At 30.9% G+C, this 20,547-nt stretch overlaps 2 protein-coding genes and 1 long non-coding RNA gene across 3 annotated transcripts; 2 read left to right on the top strand and 1 right to left on the bottom strand.

Annotated features, from left to right (window-relative positions):
- Window positions 1-1,554: 1,554 nt before the first annotated feature.
- LOC123917136 (calcium-dependent protein kinase 2-like) lies at window positions 1,555-6,527 on the top strand. Its single transcript, XM_045968771.1, has 8 exons — window positions 1,555-2,600; window positions 3,692-3,835; window positions 3,948-4,100; window positions 4,299-4,411; window positions 5,051-5,218; window positions 5,307-5,434; window positions 6,007-6,127; window positions 6,207-6,527. The coding sequence occupies exons 1-8, from the start codon at window positions 1,877-1,879 to the stop codon at window positions 6,276-6,278; spliced, it is 1,623 nt and encodes a 540-aa protein (XP_045824727.1). The 5' UTR covers window positions 1,555-1,876; the 3' UTR covers window positions 6,279-6,527.
- A 2,258-nt stretch (window positions 6,528-8,785) lies between these two features.
- Window positions 8,786-10,319, bottom strand: LOC123917135 (protein translation factor SUI1 homolog 2-like). Its single transcript, XM_045968770.1, has 2 exons — window positions 10,202-10,319; window positions 8,786-9,406 (listed from the first exon to the last, which is right to left on the bottom strand). The coding sequence occupies exon 2, from the start codon at window positions 9,357-9,359 to the stop codon at window positions 9,021-9,023; it is 339 nt and encodes a 112-aa protein (XP_045824726.1). The 5' UTR covers window positions 9,360-9,406; window positions 10,202-10,319; the 3' UTR covers window positions 8,786-9,020.
- An 8,786-nt stretch (window positions 10,320-19,105) lies between these two features.
- Window positions 19,106-19,819, top strand: LOC123917134. Its single transcript, XR_006812379.1, has 2 exons — window positions 19,106-19,288; window positions 19,570-19,819. It is a non-coding gene; the product is annotated as an uncharacterized LOC123917134 (long non-coding RNA).
- The last annotated feature ends 728 nt before the right edge of the window (window positions 19,820-20,547 follow it).

The raw sequence follows: 20,547 nt of genomic DNA, 5'->3' as shown, positions 1-20,547 counted from the left end.
TTGTCAGATAATCTAGTTACTAAAAATTTCACTCTTGAAATGAATAAATAAAATGTCCAGAGTTCAAACTTCGATTCTTACATATAATATGCAATGTCTCTTACTAATTGAACTAAACTCGTGAAAGACTCACATCCTTAATTTAAAATACATGGAGTCCCTTATGATAGATATGATGAGAAAGCTGTCCCTGCCTTTGTGAAGGAAGCTTCTCTTCACTGTCTCTCTTGTTCCTTTTCTTGTGAAACCAATAATGACGTTCAACTTAAAATTCATAAATAAGATACACGGATTCATTGTTGACCTGTTCCACATTAACTTCTTTTTTGTTTTCTTCTCTCTTGTTTTTTCCGACTCAAAGTTAAGTGCTTAATTATTAAAAAAAATGTAAAATAATTAAATAAGCGCATTATAGTATTTTATATAGATTTAAAAAATTATAAATAAATAAAAGAGTGTTCAACTTTCTAAAATTTTCGTTATTAATTTTTGCTATAATTATATGATGGAGTATAATTTTTGTTATAAATAAGTCATTAGGTTTGGTCTAGTGGTGAGAGATTTGGGTAATATGATAGAGGATCATGAATACCTTCTGGATGAGAAGAGTGAGTTATAGAGGTTGACATCTGAGGAGGTTCCAAGATTGGTGAAGAAATCTGCACATTTATTCATCTCTCTAAGTATGTGATAAAAAGAAATACTGTATTGGTTTGAGAGAACAACTCTTTTTTGTCTTAGATCAACACATCATGAATATGATACTTAACTATGGACCTTTGATGAGGTTGACACAATGTAAAGAATCAAAGTAGCAAATAAGTTCATCAATATCCATGTTTTTGGCCAGCAAGAGGCCCTTCTAAATAGCATACAGTTCAACGAACAAAAAGTCAGATGAGCCTAAATGAAGCCTAAAAAGCCTGCAAGATAGTGTCCGAATGTGTTTTTTTTTATAAGCGGCCGAATGTGTTTCTAATAATGCCGTAAAATCTAGATCAAACGAGAGAACTGAGAGAATCCGTCCACATTAAAAATGACACAACAATAATTGTTATTGTTCCACTTGATATCTATAAGCTAACTCGTCGTTAGAAGTGGGGGAGAAACACCTTTTAAAAGTTTTGACCATAACTCGAATGTTAAAGGAAAGCTAACTTAAGGACCAAATCTCATTGTTCAGACACACCAGATTGATGTGTCTCAAAGACCACCAAACACCAGCAAAGAAAATGAGAGCATCTGAGCTTGTGGCAAAATAGGTTTTTAGAGTCCTTTAGTATTTTGGTTTTTTTAAACAATATAAATAAAAAAATTGAAAAAATTAATAACCACTTTTAAAAGAATTCATCTATTTATTACATATTTTCTAAATTAAAAAAATGAGAATCGGAAAAATCTAAAACTTCTTCAAATGAAAAAAAAAAACGTTTCGAAAATAACATTAAAGTCACTTTAAAAATCCTAAATAACATTTATTTTAATAAAAATTTTATGTCAAAATAAACATTTAATATTTTCAAGATATATTGGAATATTACCAAAAAGTTTCTTAAAAAATAAGGAAACAAAACTTCAATCTTCAACATTCTTTTAAATTTTTGAATTTTTTTCCATAATTATAACTCTTTTAAACCTCTTTCTATATAATAATATTATTTGCTTTTACATTTCTTCATCAAAGTATCAAACTTTGTCTTTCTCTCTTTTTATTTTCACATTCTCTGCACATATTTCTTCAAAATCCTCATCTGGGTAATCATTTTTTTGTAGATTTATGATGAAAAGTTCATGTTTTTGATTAAGTCAATCTCAAACATTGATAAAAAAAACTCATCTTTTTTGTGTTTCTTAGTTAAATTTAAGAATCTGAAAAATGGGTTGTTTTCTAAGTAAAGACAAAGATTCAGAACCAGAACATCACAATGGTTATAGATATGCTGAATCTTCTGGTCTTAGGAACAACCATGATCAACAAGTCAACCAATCAAGAACACCACCACCTAGTACTTCATCTTATCAACCTCAAATACCATTGAAACCTTCATCAAATTCAGCTCCAAGTCCAAAACCTGTTATAAAACAAGACACAAACACAATCCTAGGAAAAAGTTTTGAAGATGTGAAACAATTCTACACACTTGGTAAAGAATTGGGTAGAGGTCAATTTGGAGTAACATATCTATGTACTGAAAATTCAACAAAATTGCTTTATGCTTGTAAATCAATTTCAAAGAGGAAACTTGTGAGTAAATCTGATAGAGAAGATATAAAAAGAGAAATTCAGATTATGCAACATTTAAGTGGTCAACCAAATATAGTTGAATTTAAAGGAGCTTATGAAGATAGAAATTCAGTTCATGTTGTTATGGAACTTTGTGCTGGTGGTGAACTTTTTGATAGGATTATTGCTAAAGGACATTATAGTGAAAAAGCAGCTGCTTCTATATGTAGACAGATTGTTAATGTTGTTCATATTTGTCATTTTATGGGTGTTATGCATAGGGATCTCAAGCCAGAGAATTTCTTGTTGTCTAGTAAAGATGAAAATGCACTTCTTAAAGCAACTGATTTTGGTTTGTCTGTTTTTATTGAAGAAGGTAAAGTTTTGTTTTTTGATCTATTCACTTGTCAATTCATTTGTTGTTTTGTGTTTTTTTGTTTTAACCCTTCGGTTTCGAGGAGAAATGGACTATGTTAATCCTAAGTTTGACTGAGAGTTAAGTAAAATCTGGTAAAAAAAAGTATTTTGGTGAGGATTTGAACTTGCAAGTTTGACCGGGAGGCAAGTAAAGTCTGGTCAAAAAAGTATTTTGGCCTGGATTTGAACTCTGGTACTACTGATTGAACAAGATTATTTTTATTGTTTTAATTCCTCTAGCAAATTTTGATGTTATTGAGTTCATGATTACCTAATAAGGTTCTGTTTGTTTGGATTGACTTAGCTTTTCTACCGGCTTAAACACTTTAGAGAGTGTTTTAGAGAGCTCATGCAAATAGCTTATGAAGTGTTGATAATTTGTTTTTAGCTTATTTTCATAAGCTTTATAGGCTAGTTTATGAAAATAGCTTATAGCTTATATGAAAACAATTTGAGTTTGTTATGATAAGCGTGTATGCAATAAGCACTTAATTAAGCTGTTTATGCTAACAGATAGTAGTAGCTTTGTGGACCATACTTGTTATTGCCAGCTTTGTTTTGTCAGAAACTGTCTTGGATTTAGGTTGGAATTAACTTCTGCCAGTTAATTTAACAGTAGCTTCATATCATTGTTCTTTATATTATGACATCTTTGCTATTCAATTTGGACTGACAAATTAACTAACTATATCAATATTTGCTGGAAATGTGAATGTGGAAATTTACACCCTATAATGTGATGGGCCATATTGCATTTATGAGGGAATATCAAACATAATTTTCATCAGTAGTGTGGAAATGTAAAAATGGAAAGCTTTGTTTATTCATTCATTTGAGAAGTTCTGTAAATGTTAGGAAGTAAAATTACTGCTTATTAAGAAACTTTATGTCTATCATTATCTTTGAAATAATTTAAGCGAGCGGGCGAGCGCGCACACATATTTGCAATGCAATATATGAGCTGTAGTATGTTTGGAAACTAGTCATCTTTTGATTATCTGATTTAAAGCAAGATTATGTACCTAAACATCTCAAATTAATGCTTTGTAGGAAAGGTGTACCGTGATATAGTTGGAAGTGCTTATTATGTTGCCCCAGAAGTTCTTCGTCGCAGATGCGGAAAAGAAATCGATATATGGAGTGCAGGAGTAATATTATATATCTTACTTAGTGGTGTCCCTCCATTTTGGGCTGGTAAACTATGGCTTTGATTTTCATACGATAGAATAACGATCAACTACATACTAAACAACATAAAACATGTTTTTCCAGCTTGTGTAATTTTTTTATTGCATGTGTTCTGTAGAGACTGAAAAGGGAATATTTGATGCCATATTGGAAGGTCATATTGATTTTGACAGTGATCCATGGCCTAAAATATCGGACAGCGCCAAGGATCTTGTTCGTAAAATGCTTATACAGGATCCGAAGAAACGCATTACTTCCGCACAGGTTCTAGGTGTGTAACTCCTATTATGCTTTCTCTTCTTGGATAGTTGGATGTAATGTAACTTATAGAATAAGATATGTAATCACTACCTTTTCTCATTACAAATATTGCGGACAGAACATTGGTTTAACATTCTTATATGAATATTTTTGGTTGGTAGATTTTATTTTCTTCACTAACTGATTCATATGTTGCATGTGTGTTTAGAGCATCCATGGATTAAAGGTGGAAATGCTTCTGATAAGCCAATAGACAGCGCTGTTCTTTCTAGAATGAAGCAATTTAGAGCTATGAATAAACTTAAGAAACTTGCATTGAAGGTATCTCCATCCACAATCTTCATTAAGAGACCATAGTGATCTTTGATGTGTGTTTTCTTTAGATAGTATACTAGGTACATCTTAGACTTTGTTTGGATAAACAATATAATTAAGCATTTATCATATAATTGCTTAAGTATAAGCTATTTCTAAACCAAAAGATAAAATAATGTTAAATTGTTTTACAATAAGCTGGTTTCATAAGAAATCATGGAAAACTTGTGCAATTTAAATCTCATTATAGTTACAGCTTATGTCAAATAAGCCAATCCAATCAGGCTTCCTGTTTGGATAAACAACTTAATTAAGCGTTATAGCATACACACTTATCATATAAGGTCTTATGTATAAGCTATTTTTATAACAACAGATAAAATAAAGTCAAACTGTTGTCATATAAACGTTAAATTGTTTTCATAAGCTATCCTGGAGAGCTTATGGAAATAAGCTGTAAACAACTTATGTCAAATAAGTCAACACAAACAAGCTATGGATCCATTGCAAATCATTAAGAAAGGCTGATTTCAAATCATAACTTAATGATTCTGTTGATGTTAATGAATGGTTACAGCTTACAGCATTGACATAAAAAATATCATAAGCTGAGAATAACTCAATGGATTTATAATATTGTTCCAGGTCATTGCTGAGAATATGTCTGAAGAAGAGATCCGAGGTTTGAAGGCGATGTTTACAAATATGGACACAGACAACAGTGGTACAATTACCTATGAAGAACTAAAAGCAGGATTGCAAAGACTTGGCTCAAAGCTATCAGAGGCTGAAGTTAAACAACTTATGGAAGCTGTAAGCTATTCTTAAGTTTTATCCACTATATGTTTTCTTTTTCTTTCCGAAGCTTTTTCTAACATAAATTCCCTGACATGAAATGTAGGCTGATGTAGATGGAAATGGCACAATTGATTGCATTGAATTCATGACTGCTACAATGCATAGACACAAGTTAGAAAGAGATGACCATCTTTACAAGGCCTTCCAATATTTCGATAAAGACAGCAGTGGGTATGTCCTTGTATTCTTCTCCGTCCTAATTTTTTCCTCATTTTTCTTTTTATTATATCAATGTTCCGACCTCAAGCCCGCAACAGGCTGTGCCACTTTTTCGAGGTATTGTCCGTAATTAGAAGGTGCCTCAGTGAGTTGAAGAGAGGAGTTTTATAAACTACCTTTAACCTCGACTCTCTAGTAATGTTGGACTTTTTGGTGTACTTGATAAGAATCCATATAACATTTCGACTAGTTGGTTATAGTTCCGATCGAAGGTCAAGATCCTGAAAATATGTTGAGCTTCACTTTACCATAGTCAACTCACATTCGCTATACAATCTCGCTTTAGACCTTACTTTTTCTTCGGTTGACCCTTCTTGGTTCTATTTTCAAGTTTGTCACCATTGTCATTTGTGCGAACTAAGTACGTGTTTGGTTCGACAGTGAATTTGAAAAATCATGTTGGTACCGTGATCTTGTTGAAGCATTACAAAATTCACGGTAACACATGGTAATTCTGCAAGATTCACTGTTGATCCAAACATGCACTTGCACATTGAGAAAGAGCCTAATTGATCCCATTGTAGGTTTATTACAAGAGATGAACTGGAAACTGCCATGAAAGAATATGGTATGGGAGATGATGCCACAATCAAAGAAATTATATCCGAAGTCGATACAATTATATCTGAAGTGGACACAGATCACGTAAGCCTAATTCCTTTTGTGTTGCTACAAGTTTCTATTCTAGTTCCATAGTTTAATCCTCAGTTTTGTGTTTCTAAAGGATGGTAGAATCAACTATGAAGAATTCTGTGCAATGATGAGGAGTGGAAACCAACAAGTTAAGCTATTCTAAAATGCTTCTGAAAAGTACTTCTAAAATATCATATCTTTCATAGGCATGTAAAGTTTTTGATTTTGGAATTATTTTTGAGTTATTGTGTTTCCACATCACTGTTAGTGATCAACTCTCTTGGTTATTTTTTTGTTTCACCATAGACGTTTTATTTTTGAGTCCTCTTCAAATTTGTCTTGGACATCAATTATAAAGTCACATAGCAAATTCGATACTTCAATAAAGTTAGACATGTTTTTGCACTTGAAATCCTCATCTTTTGTTTATTAATTGTATGATGCAAAGAGATTAGTAGTTTAAAAGTCAGGTGCATTTGAAATATAAAATCGTAAGGATTCTCGTAAGATTCAAAGTAGACAATATCGCATGAAAACGTACGGTGTAGCAGAGTTGAGGTTGAAACAAAAGTTAAGACATATAGTGTTTGTAATAGGACCTATTTGAAGCATCATACTCAATGAACTTAATTCTTTTAACAAAATGCGACTATCTTTTTTAAAAGATTATTGCTACTTAAACATAAAAATAATATTTAAAATAGAACTCAATTGAGTTAATCAATAAATCAATATTCTTAGCGGAAGAAAAACTTACCTGTACGTTACTAACTGAATTGGTGACAGAGAATAATAATTTTAGAATAAATATTTTAAAGGGTAAATAGGGTTTTACCCCCTGCAAAATAGGTCAGTTTTGCGTTACCCCCTGCAAAATTTTTTTTTGTGATTACCCCCTGTAAAATGAAGATTCCATCATTTACCCCCCTCAGTCGACAACATGGATGTTGACTGGACAAAATTGATGACGTGGGATGCATGTGTGGCTTTTCATTCATTTTTTATTAAAGTTTTTGTGCCACGTAGATAAATAACTTAATATAATTATTAATTTTTCAAAAAGAAAAAGAAATTAAAAAAATTGTTAATGGAATTTATTTATAAACATTCTTGTTCTTCTTCTCGGTGTAATCACAAATCAAATCCCACACAATCAACAAAATCTTCTTACCCAAATTTCTCTCAAATTTCACATCTTATTAACAACCCTAAATTATTTATCTTCTATAATCACAACTATTGAAAAAGATGAACCTTCAACCCCAATTACTATCGTTTTTTTCTTCTTTTTTTTCAGTTTTTTTTAATTAAAAAAATAATAATTATACATTCATTAATGAATTGACAATAAAAAAATAAATATAAAATAAATTAATTCCACTTGTACGTGCCACGTCATCATTTTTGTCCAGTCAGCATCCATGTTATCGACTGAGGGGGGTAAATGATCGAATCTTCATTTTACAGAGGGGTAATCACGAAAAAAATTTTTGCAGGGGGGTAACGCAAAACTGACCTATTTTGCAGGGGGTAAAACCCTATTTACCCTATTTTAAATTACAATTTTTTAAAAAATTGTCTTTGTTTTCCCACACGCCTACAAGCAACACACCTATCTTGCTTCAAATCTTCTTGTTACTTTATTAAAATTTATTTGATAAATGATAACATGTCTAGATGTTTCTTGAATATGAGTCACATGATTCAATGACATGTTTGTTATCTTCGTGAAAGGCGTTGCTATGTGATATATGCTTGAATGGTAATTATTTTGCTCCAAGGTTGGAGAAGGTGAATATGATTCAAAACCAATATGCAGTTCCATTTGTATGTTCAACTTTCTGTAAATGAGAAGAATAATGTTCAATACAAATGCTTGTTCAAAAAAAAATGTTCAATACAAACATCGCTGAAATTACCTTCAATTGCTCTAGCTACAACCGGCTTATCTGCTCGGGAAAGCTGATACGACTTCTAAGTCGAAAGCAATGATTCACTGGATGGGATCGGCCCTAGTACCGAGAACAACGAAAAGGGGGAACTACACCATCCGCCCACTAATCCCTTATCCTTTACTGACTTTCCTGAGTACGAGAGTTAGATGCTTACTTCACTTTCTTTCGTTATTTCTTCTTGCCCCTAGTCTCTTTGCCTCCTCAAAGGAAAACCATAGCATCATGGAAGACTTTTCTATATATCTTCTTCCCATCGGTCCAAGGCATCGTCTATTCGATCTATGCTTGCCGGTCTAGCCTCAGTCCCAGGCATCGTCTATTCGATCTATGCTTGCCGGTCTAGCCTCAGTCCCAGGCATCGTCTATTCGATCTATGCTTGCCGGTCTAGCCTCAGTCCCGTGGCATGGACTTCTTAAATAAAAATAGTTTGCATGCGTAGTGGCAAATATTATTGACAAGCCGGAGTTTCAATCCCAGACACTCTATTTATTCAACTTTAAAGTTATGAATCCAAGCAGAAATGAAGTGAATCAGCAAGCTAAATTCAGGAAAAATCAGTACCGCTAACTTATCTTGATCAATTTTCAGTCATAACTTTTATACTGATATTCAGCATGATATAAAGAATTATTGCACATTTAATAATTCAGCAGTAGGATCCTAGATTAAGTAATCAGCTCAGAATAAAAGATGAAAATAACAAAAGATTAACTCTTAAAACCAAATGATCAAGTATTATTATATTTGAAGTGCCTTGCATACATTCAAGTTCAACCACAACATCCATTATGGACTAAAATCATAAAAACATAAAAGAAAAAGAAAAACCAAACAGACTTTTATTTCAATAACACAAATCAAACTAAAAGCAAAAGAAAAGACACTCCAATCTCAGCAGATAAACCTAACAGCAGCTTCAAACACCATAAGCTATAAGAAACCAAATCCTTCAAAAACCATGAATCTTAATCTGATCCTTCATCACAAGACCAGCCTTAACCAAAAACTGAGAAACCTTCTTGCGTTGATCACCTTGAAGTTGGATAATTTTGCCAAGTTCTTTATCCTGCACAACATTACCGTTGCAACAGAACTCTTTCTTAAGATCTTTCAGAACTTTCTCGTAGCTGAACTCTTTCTTCAGCCCTTGAACAGTTGTTAAGCTCTTTTTTCCATTCCTTTGTTGAATGCGTATATGAACATACCCTGCTGTTCCAGTTGAATCCGAATCTTTGGCCTCAGCGAATGGATCAAATGTCGTTGGGATCTGAATTTCCAACTCAACCATGTACTTTGCTTTTTGTAAACTTTAGAACGCCGAAAGAAGAAAGTTAACTGCAAAGAAAACAATCACCATATTTAGATCAAAGAAATAAACAATCCAGCAAAAGATTTTTCTCCATATGTGTATTGAATCATGCATCAAAGCTTAAACACAAAATCAGTATTATTCCTATAAAGTTCAAAATCACTCTTTTTCCTATAAAGATACCTAAGCAAGTTCACAACCTACAAAACATGAACTGTAAAATATTACCAAATTAAAACCGAAATCCCAAAATTTCATAGAACATAATAAGAAAAAATAAAGACTTAAATTTCCAAATCAAATCATTGAAACGATCCTAATTAACATAATTAAAACAAAGACAACAAATTGCATGATAATTTCATCATGAACAGAGTGGCAAACCCTAAAAATTTAAATTCCAATCAAGTTATTGAAAAGCTCAGATCACAATTAAAACAAGAACAAAAAGTTTCATCATGATTTCAACATGAACAGAGTAACATATAATCTCGAAATAAAAATTGGAAGTAATTTTGACTAGTTTCAACAAATCTATAAAATTCTAACAAACCCTAAAAAATTAATTCCAAATAAAACAATAAAAAAGTTCCTAACGTATAATTAAACCAACAACACAAAATTTCATGATGACTTCAACATAAACAGAGTAATACATGATCGATGAATGAATAAAAATTCAAAGCGATTTCATCATAAGCCTAATTTCTAAGATACTATAAAGAGAAAAAAATCACAATAATAGAAAGAAAAAGAGGGAAAAAAAAAAAGGAAAAAAGAAAGGAAAGAAAAGTAAAGAAGAGAAGGAAAAGAAAGCGAACCTGTGAGAGAAAAGTGCTTCGAGAGAGTTCGAAAATTTGAATATGAAATTATGAATTGCAATGGTAGGGGTTAGGGGGATTATATAGTGCGTGAGGTTGAGGCGGTGTAAGTGTATGGGCCACCAGTTTTTTGAACGGCTGAGATTAGGTTTTGAGTACACGTGGAAAGTGATTAACGAAGGTGTGATATATGCTTATAAAAAACGAAGGTGTGATATATATATATTTTTTTTGAATCAATGTGATATATATTTTTTTGATCATGGAGGTGTGATATATTTTTAAGGCTTTCCGTAAAAAAAAAAAAAAAAATTGTTTTACAATGAATTTAGGATCGAACTCAGAAAAAAAAATTAGAGTTTAATTGATATGTAATGAAGGTGTAAACCAATTTTACACAATCGTTCAATAAACAATCACTATTTTGCATGTCATATCAATAAACTGGAGTAAAGTGAGATGATATGGCGGAAAATATGATTAATATTGGTTGAAAGTGTAAAATTATTTTACACCGTCGGTGTATATAATTAAATCTTATTTTTAAGGCCAAAGATATTAAAAATTATGTTTGGGTGAAAAGATATAAAGCATCTTATTCTATTCGGATTATTATGGATTATTGATGGATGAGAACAAAGTGCACACGCATGCGTAGGCTGCACGCAGACCAGATTGAACCCAAGTCCAACTTTAAAAAAAGAATTTAAGGAAAAAAAAATTAATACTCTCTCCTTTATCCTACACTGATTGATCCAATATTCCAAAAAAATTTCTCTCCCGACCACATTTCTTTTATACCTCTCAAAAATCTCATTTTATTCCTTATGGTTTGAAAAAATTTTGTCAAAAAATTTCGGTTTTTACGAACCGCAACCAATGATTTCGGTTTGCAGGTACCGAAACAAAGATTTCGATAAACTTCTGCCGAAATGGCATAATTTTAGTGAGCCAATGAAAATTTCGATAATAACTTACCGAAATCTAGGACATTTCGGTTCACAGGTACCGTACAAGATGACGTTCGGTTGGTGTTTACCGAAAACATTAACGTTCGGTTCGTACGAACCAAAATGGTCTAATATGTCAGCAAAAACTTAAAACCTTCATTATTTGCTTCGATTCGTATAAACGGCAATACCCCAAGGACAAAAATGGAAATGCAGGGGTAAAAAAGAAATGAAGGGGGTCGGGAGAGAAAAGTTCATATTCCAATTGATTGTTTTAATACAAGTGTATTTTGGTTATTATCGATTGTTAGTTGGTCAATAATTTGATTGGCACTAAACTTAGTAGGAAGAATCACGGTTCGATCTTCCGTAATTACGATTGGGAGGGGACTAAAACTATTTAATATCGGAACTGACATCCGAACTAGATTAGACGGTCTAGTAGACCAGATACCGATGATGAAAATAAAAAATATATACTTTGGTCATTAATATTTTTCATTGTATAATAATAAAAATTATAAAAAATTGATATCTTAAAAATATTCCTCGAAATAAATCTAATAACATCTTGTATACTCTGCTAATATTTGTAATTATTTATTATTAAAAAAATATGGTTATGTGACTAGTGCTTATAGTTAAACTGAATTACTTTTGATTGAATGGAGAAGTAATTTTATTTTTAATAGTATCTTCATCCCTAATTATAAGACTATGTTTGACCACTGTAGATACGCCAATGCATAATTTTGATCACTAATATTTTTAATTATCTATTAGTAAAAATTATAAAAATTTAATATTTTGAAAATACTCATCAAAACAAATTGAGCAAGATTTTATATGCTAATATTTACCTTTATATATTATTAAAAAAATACGGTCAAAATAAGATAAATGAATAGTACATTTTGGTCAAACAAAATCTTATAATTAAGGACAAAGGTAGTAAATTTATTTTATTTTTTCTTTACAATATTTTGGATAGATTTGTTAATAAGGGGTTTTTTTTTAAGGAAAAAAAAATGACATCGTGCATAAACAGTTTTTTTTTTTTTTTTGGAATTATCGTGCATAATCATGTTACCAATGGATTCACCATTCATGCCATAAATGTTTCACCTTCTCATGTACTCTAACATGCTCATTCACTCATTGTTTTTTTTATAAGTAGTCTAGTAATTAGACTCTCACACATTTAAATGTAGAGAAATGCAGAATACGAAATTGGAATCTCGGACACTCAAATAATGTGTCTGATAGCTATCATTTGAGCTATACTTATGAGATCACTCATTATTAACTGTTACACATTATTACCTTCGGTTTTTTTTTTTCACTTATGTCTTGTCTTGTTATTGTTCTTAAACAAGCTTGGTTTGGTTCCAAGAAAGATGGAGTAAATTGTCAAATACCCCCTGAAATTTTAAAATTCGTCAAATACCTCCCGAAATTTGGAAATAGGCAAATATCCACTTGAAATTATAAAACGTCAATCAAATTGCCCACTCTGTTAGTTTTTCCGTTAAGTGTGATGATGTGGCTAATAAAGGATGACGTAGCATGGTGATTTGTACAATATTAAGTTGTCACGTCACGGGGGCAATTTGACAGGGCCGGCCCAAGCTACAAGCAGCCCAAGTTAGGGCTTTAGGCCTCTCAAAAAACCGAATTTTTTAAAGTCTATTAGGCCTCCAAATAATTTTTGTTTTATTATATATAGGCCTCATGTCCGAAAATATCATAGAAGAAATGTAGCTCGGTTGGCGCGCGTTTGCAGTTTTGAAAGGAGGTCTCATGCTCAAATCATGCAAGCAGCATTTTTTGTTGAATTTTTTTTTATTTTCTCCTTTCTAACTGTTTTGGAAGGCCATCACCTTTTTTATTTGACAGAAAAGGCCCATAACTTTTCTTTATTATGAAAAATAATGCTTTACTATTATACTCTATTAGTATAGTTTGTTTAATTTTGAACTAATTGTGGCCTGATGTAATTTTTTTAAAAAAAAAACGTGCTCTTAAAAATAAAGTTGTTTTTTTAACTTAAATTTAATATTATACAATATGAATATTGAATCTTAAATTAAAAAAATCAATAGATATTTTGAACTAAAAAACAAACATTAAATTAGAGTTAAACTTATGCAATAAAATAGACATAAAATAAAGTGCAATGGCTTTTTTTTAGTTCATAATTTAGTTATATTATTATTATTATTATTGTTATTATTATTATTATTTAAATAATTATAGATAATCTGTGCCTTTGTAAAATTATTATTTTAAAAAAAAAAAAACTAAAGGCCTCATTTTAATATTCGCTTTAGGCCACATAATATGTTGGGCCGGCTCTGCAATTTGACTGACGTTTTATAACCTCAACCTCAAGAGGGAGAAGCTCAACCTCATCCACCCGAGGTGCAAGAGGGACAACCTCAAGATGAAATACCACTATCACAATCTGGGCCTGTTCAAGAATTGTCTCAAGAGGTACCAAACATAGCTGAAACATCTGGACATAGACAGAAGGTATTAATACTAAAAGAATAATATGATTTTTTGCAATTACATATTTGAATGTCTGGTTTACTTTATAGAGATTAATCTAATTTGCTTTATTATATTACTCTTTATAGGAAAAGACTTATGGACTCAGAGGACCAGTTGTCTACCCTTCTTATCCTAAGTAGTAAGCAAACATAATTTGAAGAATTTGGCTATTAAAAGAGCTACTTTATTTTGAAAGTATTTAAGATATATTTTGATATGTTGTAAAACGGTTTATTGAGTTTATAAAAAATAGGAAAACGAATTTTCAAAATTGGCAAAGAAACAAATTATTGGCTGAGTCGCGTACAGAAATTTAAATTCAAAAAATTTCTTTTTCTTAGTATTAAAAAATTAATATATCACCCAAGCCCGAAACGAGCCGGCCGGACGGGCACACCCTTGGGTTGCCACCTTGTGGTATATAAACACTACCAAGTAGTGTGATTTTTCCAATGTGGGACTCAAAGAGTCTTTTTTCAATTCACACTATAATGGTTCTTACATATGTGTTTATTTCAATACCAAGTTCCCTCCATATTTCTTCATCATGTTCCAACATGATAACTTATATTTTGATAATTTGAACTTGACTTATTATGGATGTAGTTTGAAGACCTGTAGTAACTTAGGCAGCGTCTACGGTGCATAAGTCACTCATATCTTGCACCATGGAAGACCTATTTCCTCCGTTGGATCAAAATAGTTCACATGATATTATCATGTGCTGTATGTATTAAATATATTAATTAATTATTTGTTTCCACCGAAAAACAGTTCTCTATCCTCTCGCATTACAGAATTCATTCCACCATGACCGTCGGCATCCACCTTTGGGCTTCTCATCAGTCTCATTACTTATTTAGCCATGAAATCAGCAATACTTAAATTTATCTCTTCCTCCTCTACGAAACCACTCAAATAAATTTCAGATTACACAGATTTAAAAAAACCCAACCGCTGCTGTCTCTTATTTTCCGGCCACCGTTGGCCACATATGGAGAAACCAGACTGGCAGTTTTCTACCCCTTGATATCCGCAACGAAACCCCTAAATATATTTTATGATCGGAGAACTTTTAGCGGCAACCACCATGTTAAAAATCAGTTCCAAAATCGCCGGAATTCGGAGAACTATTTTCATCGTTTTCTCTCCCTATGTCTATGAACACTCATTTAAGTTTCAACACTTATGGCCAAAAAAAAAAAATGAAGTTAATTAATTAAGTAAAAGCATTGAGATTTTGATAAATGAAATTAATGAGAAATGAAAAGGACATATGCAAGTAGAATAAGAGTTGGTGAAGCATCGCACAATGATTATGGAAGATGGAGACTTCTCCTGTGGCCTGTGGGTTGAGGCTTGAGACGATGGAGAAAGAAAAGGGAAAAAATCAAGTGTTGATGACCTACAATAAGATTTGGTGTGTCTGTAAATCTAACTGTTAAAATATTGTTGTGCACCATGAAAGACATCCCTTGCTATTTCATATTAGAAAAAGCCAGTAACTTATGTCTTTTGGATGTAATTTGAACTTGGCTTATTATGGATGTAAATTTAAGACTTGTAGTAACTTATGTCTTTTGGATGAAATTTGAGATTGACTTACTTTGTATGTCATTTGAAGTAGTAACACATGTACTTTGGATGTAATTTGAAGACTTGTGCAATTTGGGAATTACTATCGGATTGTCCCGTTGTTATGACAATTGAAGAATGATTATATTAGTATGTTGTAGAATAAGTATAGTTTGTGTTATGATTGCATTACAGGTGAGATTGCTATATTTTGCTTTATTTTTCAAATTACAGGGTGGGTTTTGCACAATAATAGTAAATTTCAGGGGGTATTTGACAATAAGTTATAAATTTTAGGGGGTATTTGACCGTTATAAATTGTATATTTGTTGCAAATTTTGGTCAAATACCTCCCTATGACGTGGCAATCAATCCGAGTGACGTGGACTCTGACTGGTAGTGCCACATACTCAGTTCATAGCCATGTCATCAAAATAGACGGAGTTAACGGATCAGGAGGCAATTTGATTGACATTTTATAATTTTAGGAGGATATTTGTCTATTTCTAAATTTCAGGAATATTTAACGAATTTCAAAATTTCAGGGGATATTTGACAGTTTACTCAAGAAAGATGACACATGATTTTTACCATAACTAATTTGTTAGAATTACCTGGAGAGAGAGTCCATTAGAATTTTTGTTATCATTGATTTCATTATTTAACTGATTTCATTGTATATATATACAGCTAAAAAGTGTACACCACATATAAATCTATTTAACTGGTTTGCTCTCGTCGATTGTTGGATAAATACATCTAAATTATCAAAAAGATGGAGTATGCGTCACCAAAATTTTATCCCATAATTTTGGAAAAAAAATATTATCCAATGGAAATTTGAATTTATAAATTAATTTGTTGCTACCTGTTCGTTGCATTATTTTTACAATTAATTTTTTTTCTTCATAATTTATCACATTTATTAATGGTTTGGGATTTTTTTTCTTGCCTATTTTGAAAGGCTAAAATAGAAATAATAAAAATATAATGAAATTATAATACAAGAAAAAGTTACCACATGATCATCACCAAGAATTTCATGTGATAGACTTGTTGCAACTCGAAAGTGCTAGGATCTATTTAATTATAGTTAACAAACTATAGAGTTTTTACTTATAAAATAATCATACGATTTTCAGTTTATTGCATGCAAATGAGAAAAAATATGACAAAACTACTTCTCAAGTTTATTTATACTTTGATAATCTTTATGTCTATATTTCTTGTTGTACTCGATGGCTTCAGAACGCCATCTCGTAAGTCATTTCTTCACACTATATTTAAATTTTCTTTTATATTATACTCCATATACTGTTTTTCCCAAAAAAAATAATAATTATACTCCATATACACAATATTTGACTACCTATAGTAATTAACGGTCTTTTATTTTTATTTGACTGCGTGAAACGTGCGTTCTCTATTGATAGTGCATTTCTTCTAATTGTGACTGCGTGAAACGTGCGTTCTCTATTGATAGTGTAAACAAAGATGTCACTTAGATCTCCTTTTGTAAAAATTGTTAGATTGGATTTTGAATTAATTTTTCAAAAACGATCGAAACCGAACCAAACTGCATACATATAATTTAATTTTTTATTTATTAGATTGATATATTACTTAACTTATTATTTGTTAATTTTTAATTTTTTTAATACTTCTTATTAGTTTAATTTTATCTTTTATTATTATTATTATTATTATTATTATTATTATTTCATATGCTCTAAATATAATTGTTAATTGTAATTCTAAAATATTAATTTAATTTTCATTATATTATACTATACTATGTTATGTTTTACGTCAAATTTATTATTTATTTCGTCAAAAGCCAAACTTTTATGTGTTTCGTAGATTATTGAACAAGAGCAATATTACAAGTTTCTAGATAAAGGGGATGATTATATTAAGATTATAAAAACGAAATCCATTTTCTGTTGGATTACAATGACAATTGGGGATCATTCACATTGAAATTAAGAACAACTTAACAAGTGGGTTTGACACCATACTTTTACCCAAAATCTTAAGACACTAGGTAGGGGCGGCCAAAATCGTTTGCAACACTGTCGTCGTCAAGGGGTATAGCACTTTAATTTTATCTCGAACCACCGGTCCATCGTGAGTAAGCTTTAGTTTGGTGTATTTTTCCATACAATGAACATATCTACTCTGCCAATTGTCAGCAGATTTCAAATGGTGTCGCACCCACATTTGAATGGTTGGAGGTATTGGACTGTCCGATTTTAATGTTACTTGCATGAAATGGTTGCGGTTCACCCATCCGAGGCACATTAGTTTATCTCTACATGACGGTTCACCTTCTAAAGCGAAATATGTTTCAGAAATCCTGTTACCAGTTAGTAGGACAACTGCATATTTGTACTTTTGGTTCACCTTCTACTGTGGCGCGACCTTTGGCGCCTTTGGTGCGACCGAACCCACTCCCCCTAGTAAGAATAATTGAGGTAGGTAGAGGCCGAGACCGAGACCAAGGGAGGCCGCGCGAGCCAACATACAGCGGCAAGGGAAAACAACCACAAACTCAGCCTGACCGACCAAGTGACGAATATTGAATCGATGATAATCATGATGTAATTTTAATTATCTTTTGATTTAATTAGTTGTAACCCAATGACAATTTATTATGTTTAATTTTTATTTTTTTTGTGATGGTATGTTTAATTATGCTTGGTTGTAATGACAATATTATTGTTATGTTTAATTATGCTTATGTTAAGTATTTATATTGTGTTTTTAATTAAATTTAATATTTTTTGTCAAAATAACATTATATTTAATATTTTTTAATTATTTATTATGCAGTATATTTTTTTTTAAAATTAAATATTTAAAACTCTAAATTAAAAAAATAATTTAATTATTTAAAAATTAATTTGATTTTTAAATAATTAAATTTATTTTTTTTTTAAATTCGCCGCACATTATTGGCGGTTGCATGCCGCTAGGAATTCACCCTCGTTATTGGCGGCTGCAGGCCGCCACAAATGTCGTTGTCTTTTCGTTGCCTTCCAATTCTTCCATGTGCATTATTGGCGGCTGCAGGCTGTCAATAACATTATTGACGGTCCTGGATCGCCAATAAACATTACTGGCGAGCATTTTCCAGAGGGTCCTTAGCCACCAATAATGCATGCAATTGTGGCGAATTTTGTGCATTATTGAGGGCTTTTGTCCCTCAATAAACCCTTGTTTTCTTGTAGTGCAATGAGAACAAGCCACATGAGTAGATTTAAATATGGTACCCACAACTAACTAGTAACCAACTTTTATTTCACATGCATGTGACTTGTTTTCATTGGTTGATAAGTAAATACCCCAAATTATGAAGGGATATAGTTTAGAAGAAACCAATATGGTATAATTATCTTGAAACATATGTAGTCAATATTTTTAAAAATAGATGTTCTTTTCAATAAAAGTGTTATTTGTTTTTAGTTCCTTAACTAATGCTTGGAGAGTACAAGTTAACACGACTCTTTATAAACTAACGTATTGTCACCTCTTAAATGCATTATTTTTACAATATTAATTTTTTTTCTCTATAATTCATCACAATTATTAATCATTTTGGATTATTTTCTTATAAATTGTGAAAGGCTAAAATAGAAAATTATAATAAAAGAAATAGTTACCATTGATCGCCACCAAGATTTTTAATATGTGAGATTCTTACTAAGGTTTAAGTGTTCGAACCAATGAACTTATCAAATAAACATGACACTTTGATATATCTTAGAGACATTTAACAAAAATTACAATATTATGATAGACTTAATTCAACACGAAAGTGCTGGGATCTATTTAATTATATATAGTTAATAAGTTATAGAGTTTTTAGTTATACAATAATTAAACAATTTTCAATCGATGGCATGCAAAGGAAAAAATAATATGATTAAACTTCTCAAGTTTATTTATACTTTGATAATCTGTATTTCCATGTTTCTTGTCGTAACCAATGGCGTCTTAAGGCCAGCTGGTAAGTAATTTTTTCACATTGTTTTCAATTTTTCTTTTATATGATATACAACTCATATAAAGTTTTTCTACGGTCTGTAAAAAAAAAAACAAGTTTTTTTACGGTGACATCTCAGCCATCTATTTTATTTTTATATCACACCATTCATATGACTGAAAAAAAAATTGAATGACCGAGATCTATAACAAAGCACATCCATAAATATATCACCGTAGAGGATCTGCACTCGATATACACAATATTTGACAACTAACAGTCCTTATTTTTATTTGATATTGTAGTTAAGCAGCCATGGTCTTGTGAACAGGACGATGATTGTGAAACAATGGCATGTCATAAACCTTTAATTCCGTATTGCATTTATTACAAATGTTTATGCATGGAACGTTTTAGTGATAGAGGGTATTAAAAAAATGATAAATTAAAAAAAAATAAAAAAATAATGTTAGTACTTTTTAAATGTCCCCCACAATTTCAATTATGTATCAATGATATTTCAATTTCTTTGACGAGCTCAAAAGTGTTATATTATAGGGTAAATAGTGTTATACCCCCCTACAAAATAGGTGAGTTTTGCGTTACCCCCCTGCAATTTTTTTTTTTGAGATTACCCCCCTGCAATGTCAAGATTCCTTGCGTTACCCCCCTGGCTCAACAAGTGGAAATATGACATGGACGAATCTTGACGTGGCATGACACGTGGAAATTAATTAATTATTTATTTATTTTTAATTGGCAACTCAGTAATTATTTATTTTTTAATTAAAAAAAATGAAAAAAAAAACTTTTTTTTTAAAGAAACTTTTTTTTTATTTTCCGTAAAAAAAAGTAGTTTTTTTTTTAATTTTTCTGTAAAAAAAAATGAAACCCAACTTTCTATCTTCTTTCTTTCTATTTTCCGTAAAAAAAAAGTTGTTTTTTTTTTATTATTAGTTATTATTATTATTATTATTGTATTTGCTATTATATATATATATATATATAATGTATTATATTTTTTTTTATATAATAAATGCCAACTCAGTAATTATTTATTTTTTACTTAAAAAAATGAAAAAAAAATAACTTAAAAGTTGTTATATTTTTACGAACATACTTAAAAGAAAGTTTTGTTATTTTTTTTTTTTTTTACTAAAAGTTGTTATTATATAAAAAAAATATAATACATTTTATATATATATATAATAGCAAATACAATAATAATAATAATAACAACTAATAATAATAAAAAAAACAACATTTTTTTTACGGAAAATAGA

The sequence above is a fragment of the Trifolium pratense genome, linkage group LG3 (genome assembly GCF_020283565.1).
Source record: "Trifolium pratense cultivar HEN17-A07 linkage group LG3, ARS_RC_1.1, whole genome shotgun sequence".
NCBI classification, from domain to species: Eukaryota; Viridiplantae; Streptophyta; class Magnoliopsida; order Fabales; family Fabaceae; genus Trifolium; species Trifolium pratense.
The sequence above is the reverse complement of the archived record's forward strand: the minus strand, read 5'-3'. Positions and strand labels throughout refer to the sequence as shown.

What these genes read in the sequence shown, in the direction of transcription:
- LOC123917136 (XM_045968771.1), top strand. Translation starts at nt 1,877, where the DNA reads ATGGGTTGTTTTCTAAGTAAAGACAAAGATTCAGAACCAGAACATCAC. An exon ending in TACTTCCGCACAGGTTCTAG is followed by an intron (nt 4,101 to 4,298) that starts GTGTGTAACTCC and finishes ATGTGTGTTTAG; the next exon opens with AGCATCCATGGATTAAAGGT. An exon ending in TTAAGAAACTTGCATTGAAG is followed by an intron (nt 4,412 to 5,050) that starts GTATCTCCATCC and finishes ATATTGTTCCAG; the next exon opens with GTCATTGCTGAGAATATGTC.
- LOC123917135 (XM_045968770.1), bottom strand. Translation starts at nt 9,359, where the DNA reads ATGGTTGAGTTGGAAATTCAGATCCCAACGACATTTGATCCATTCGCT.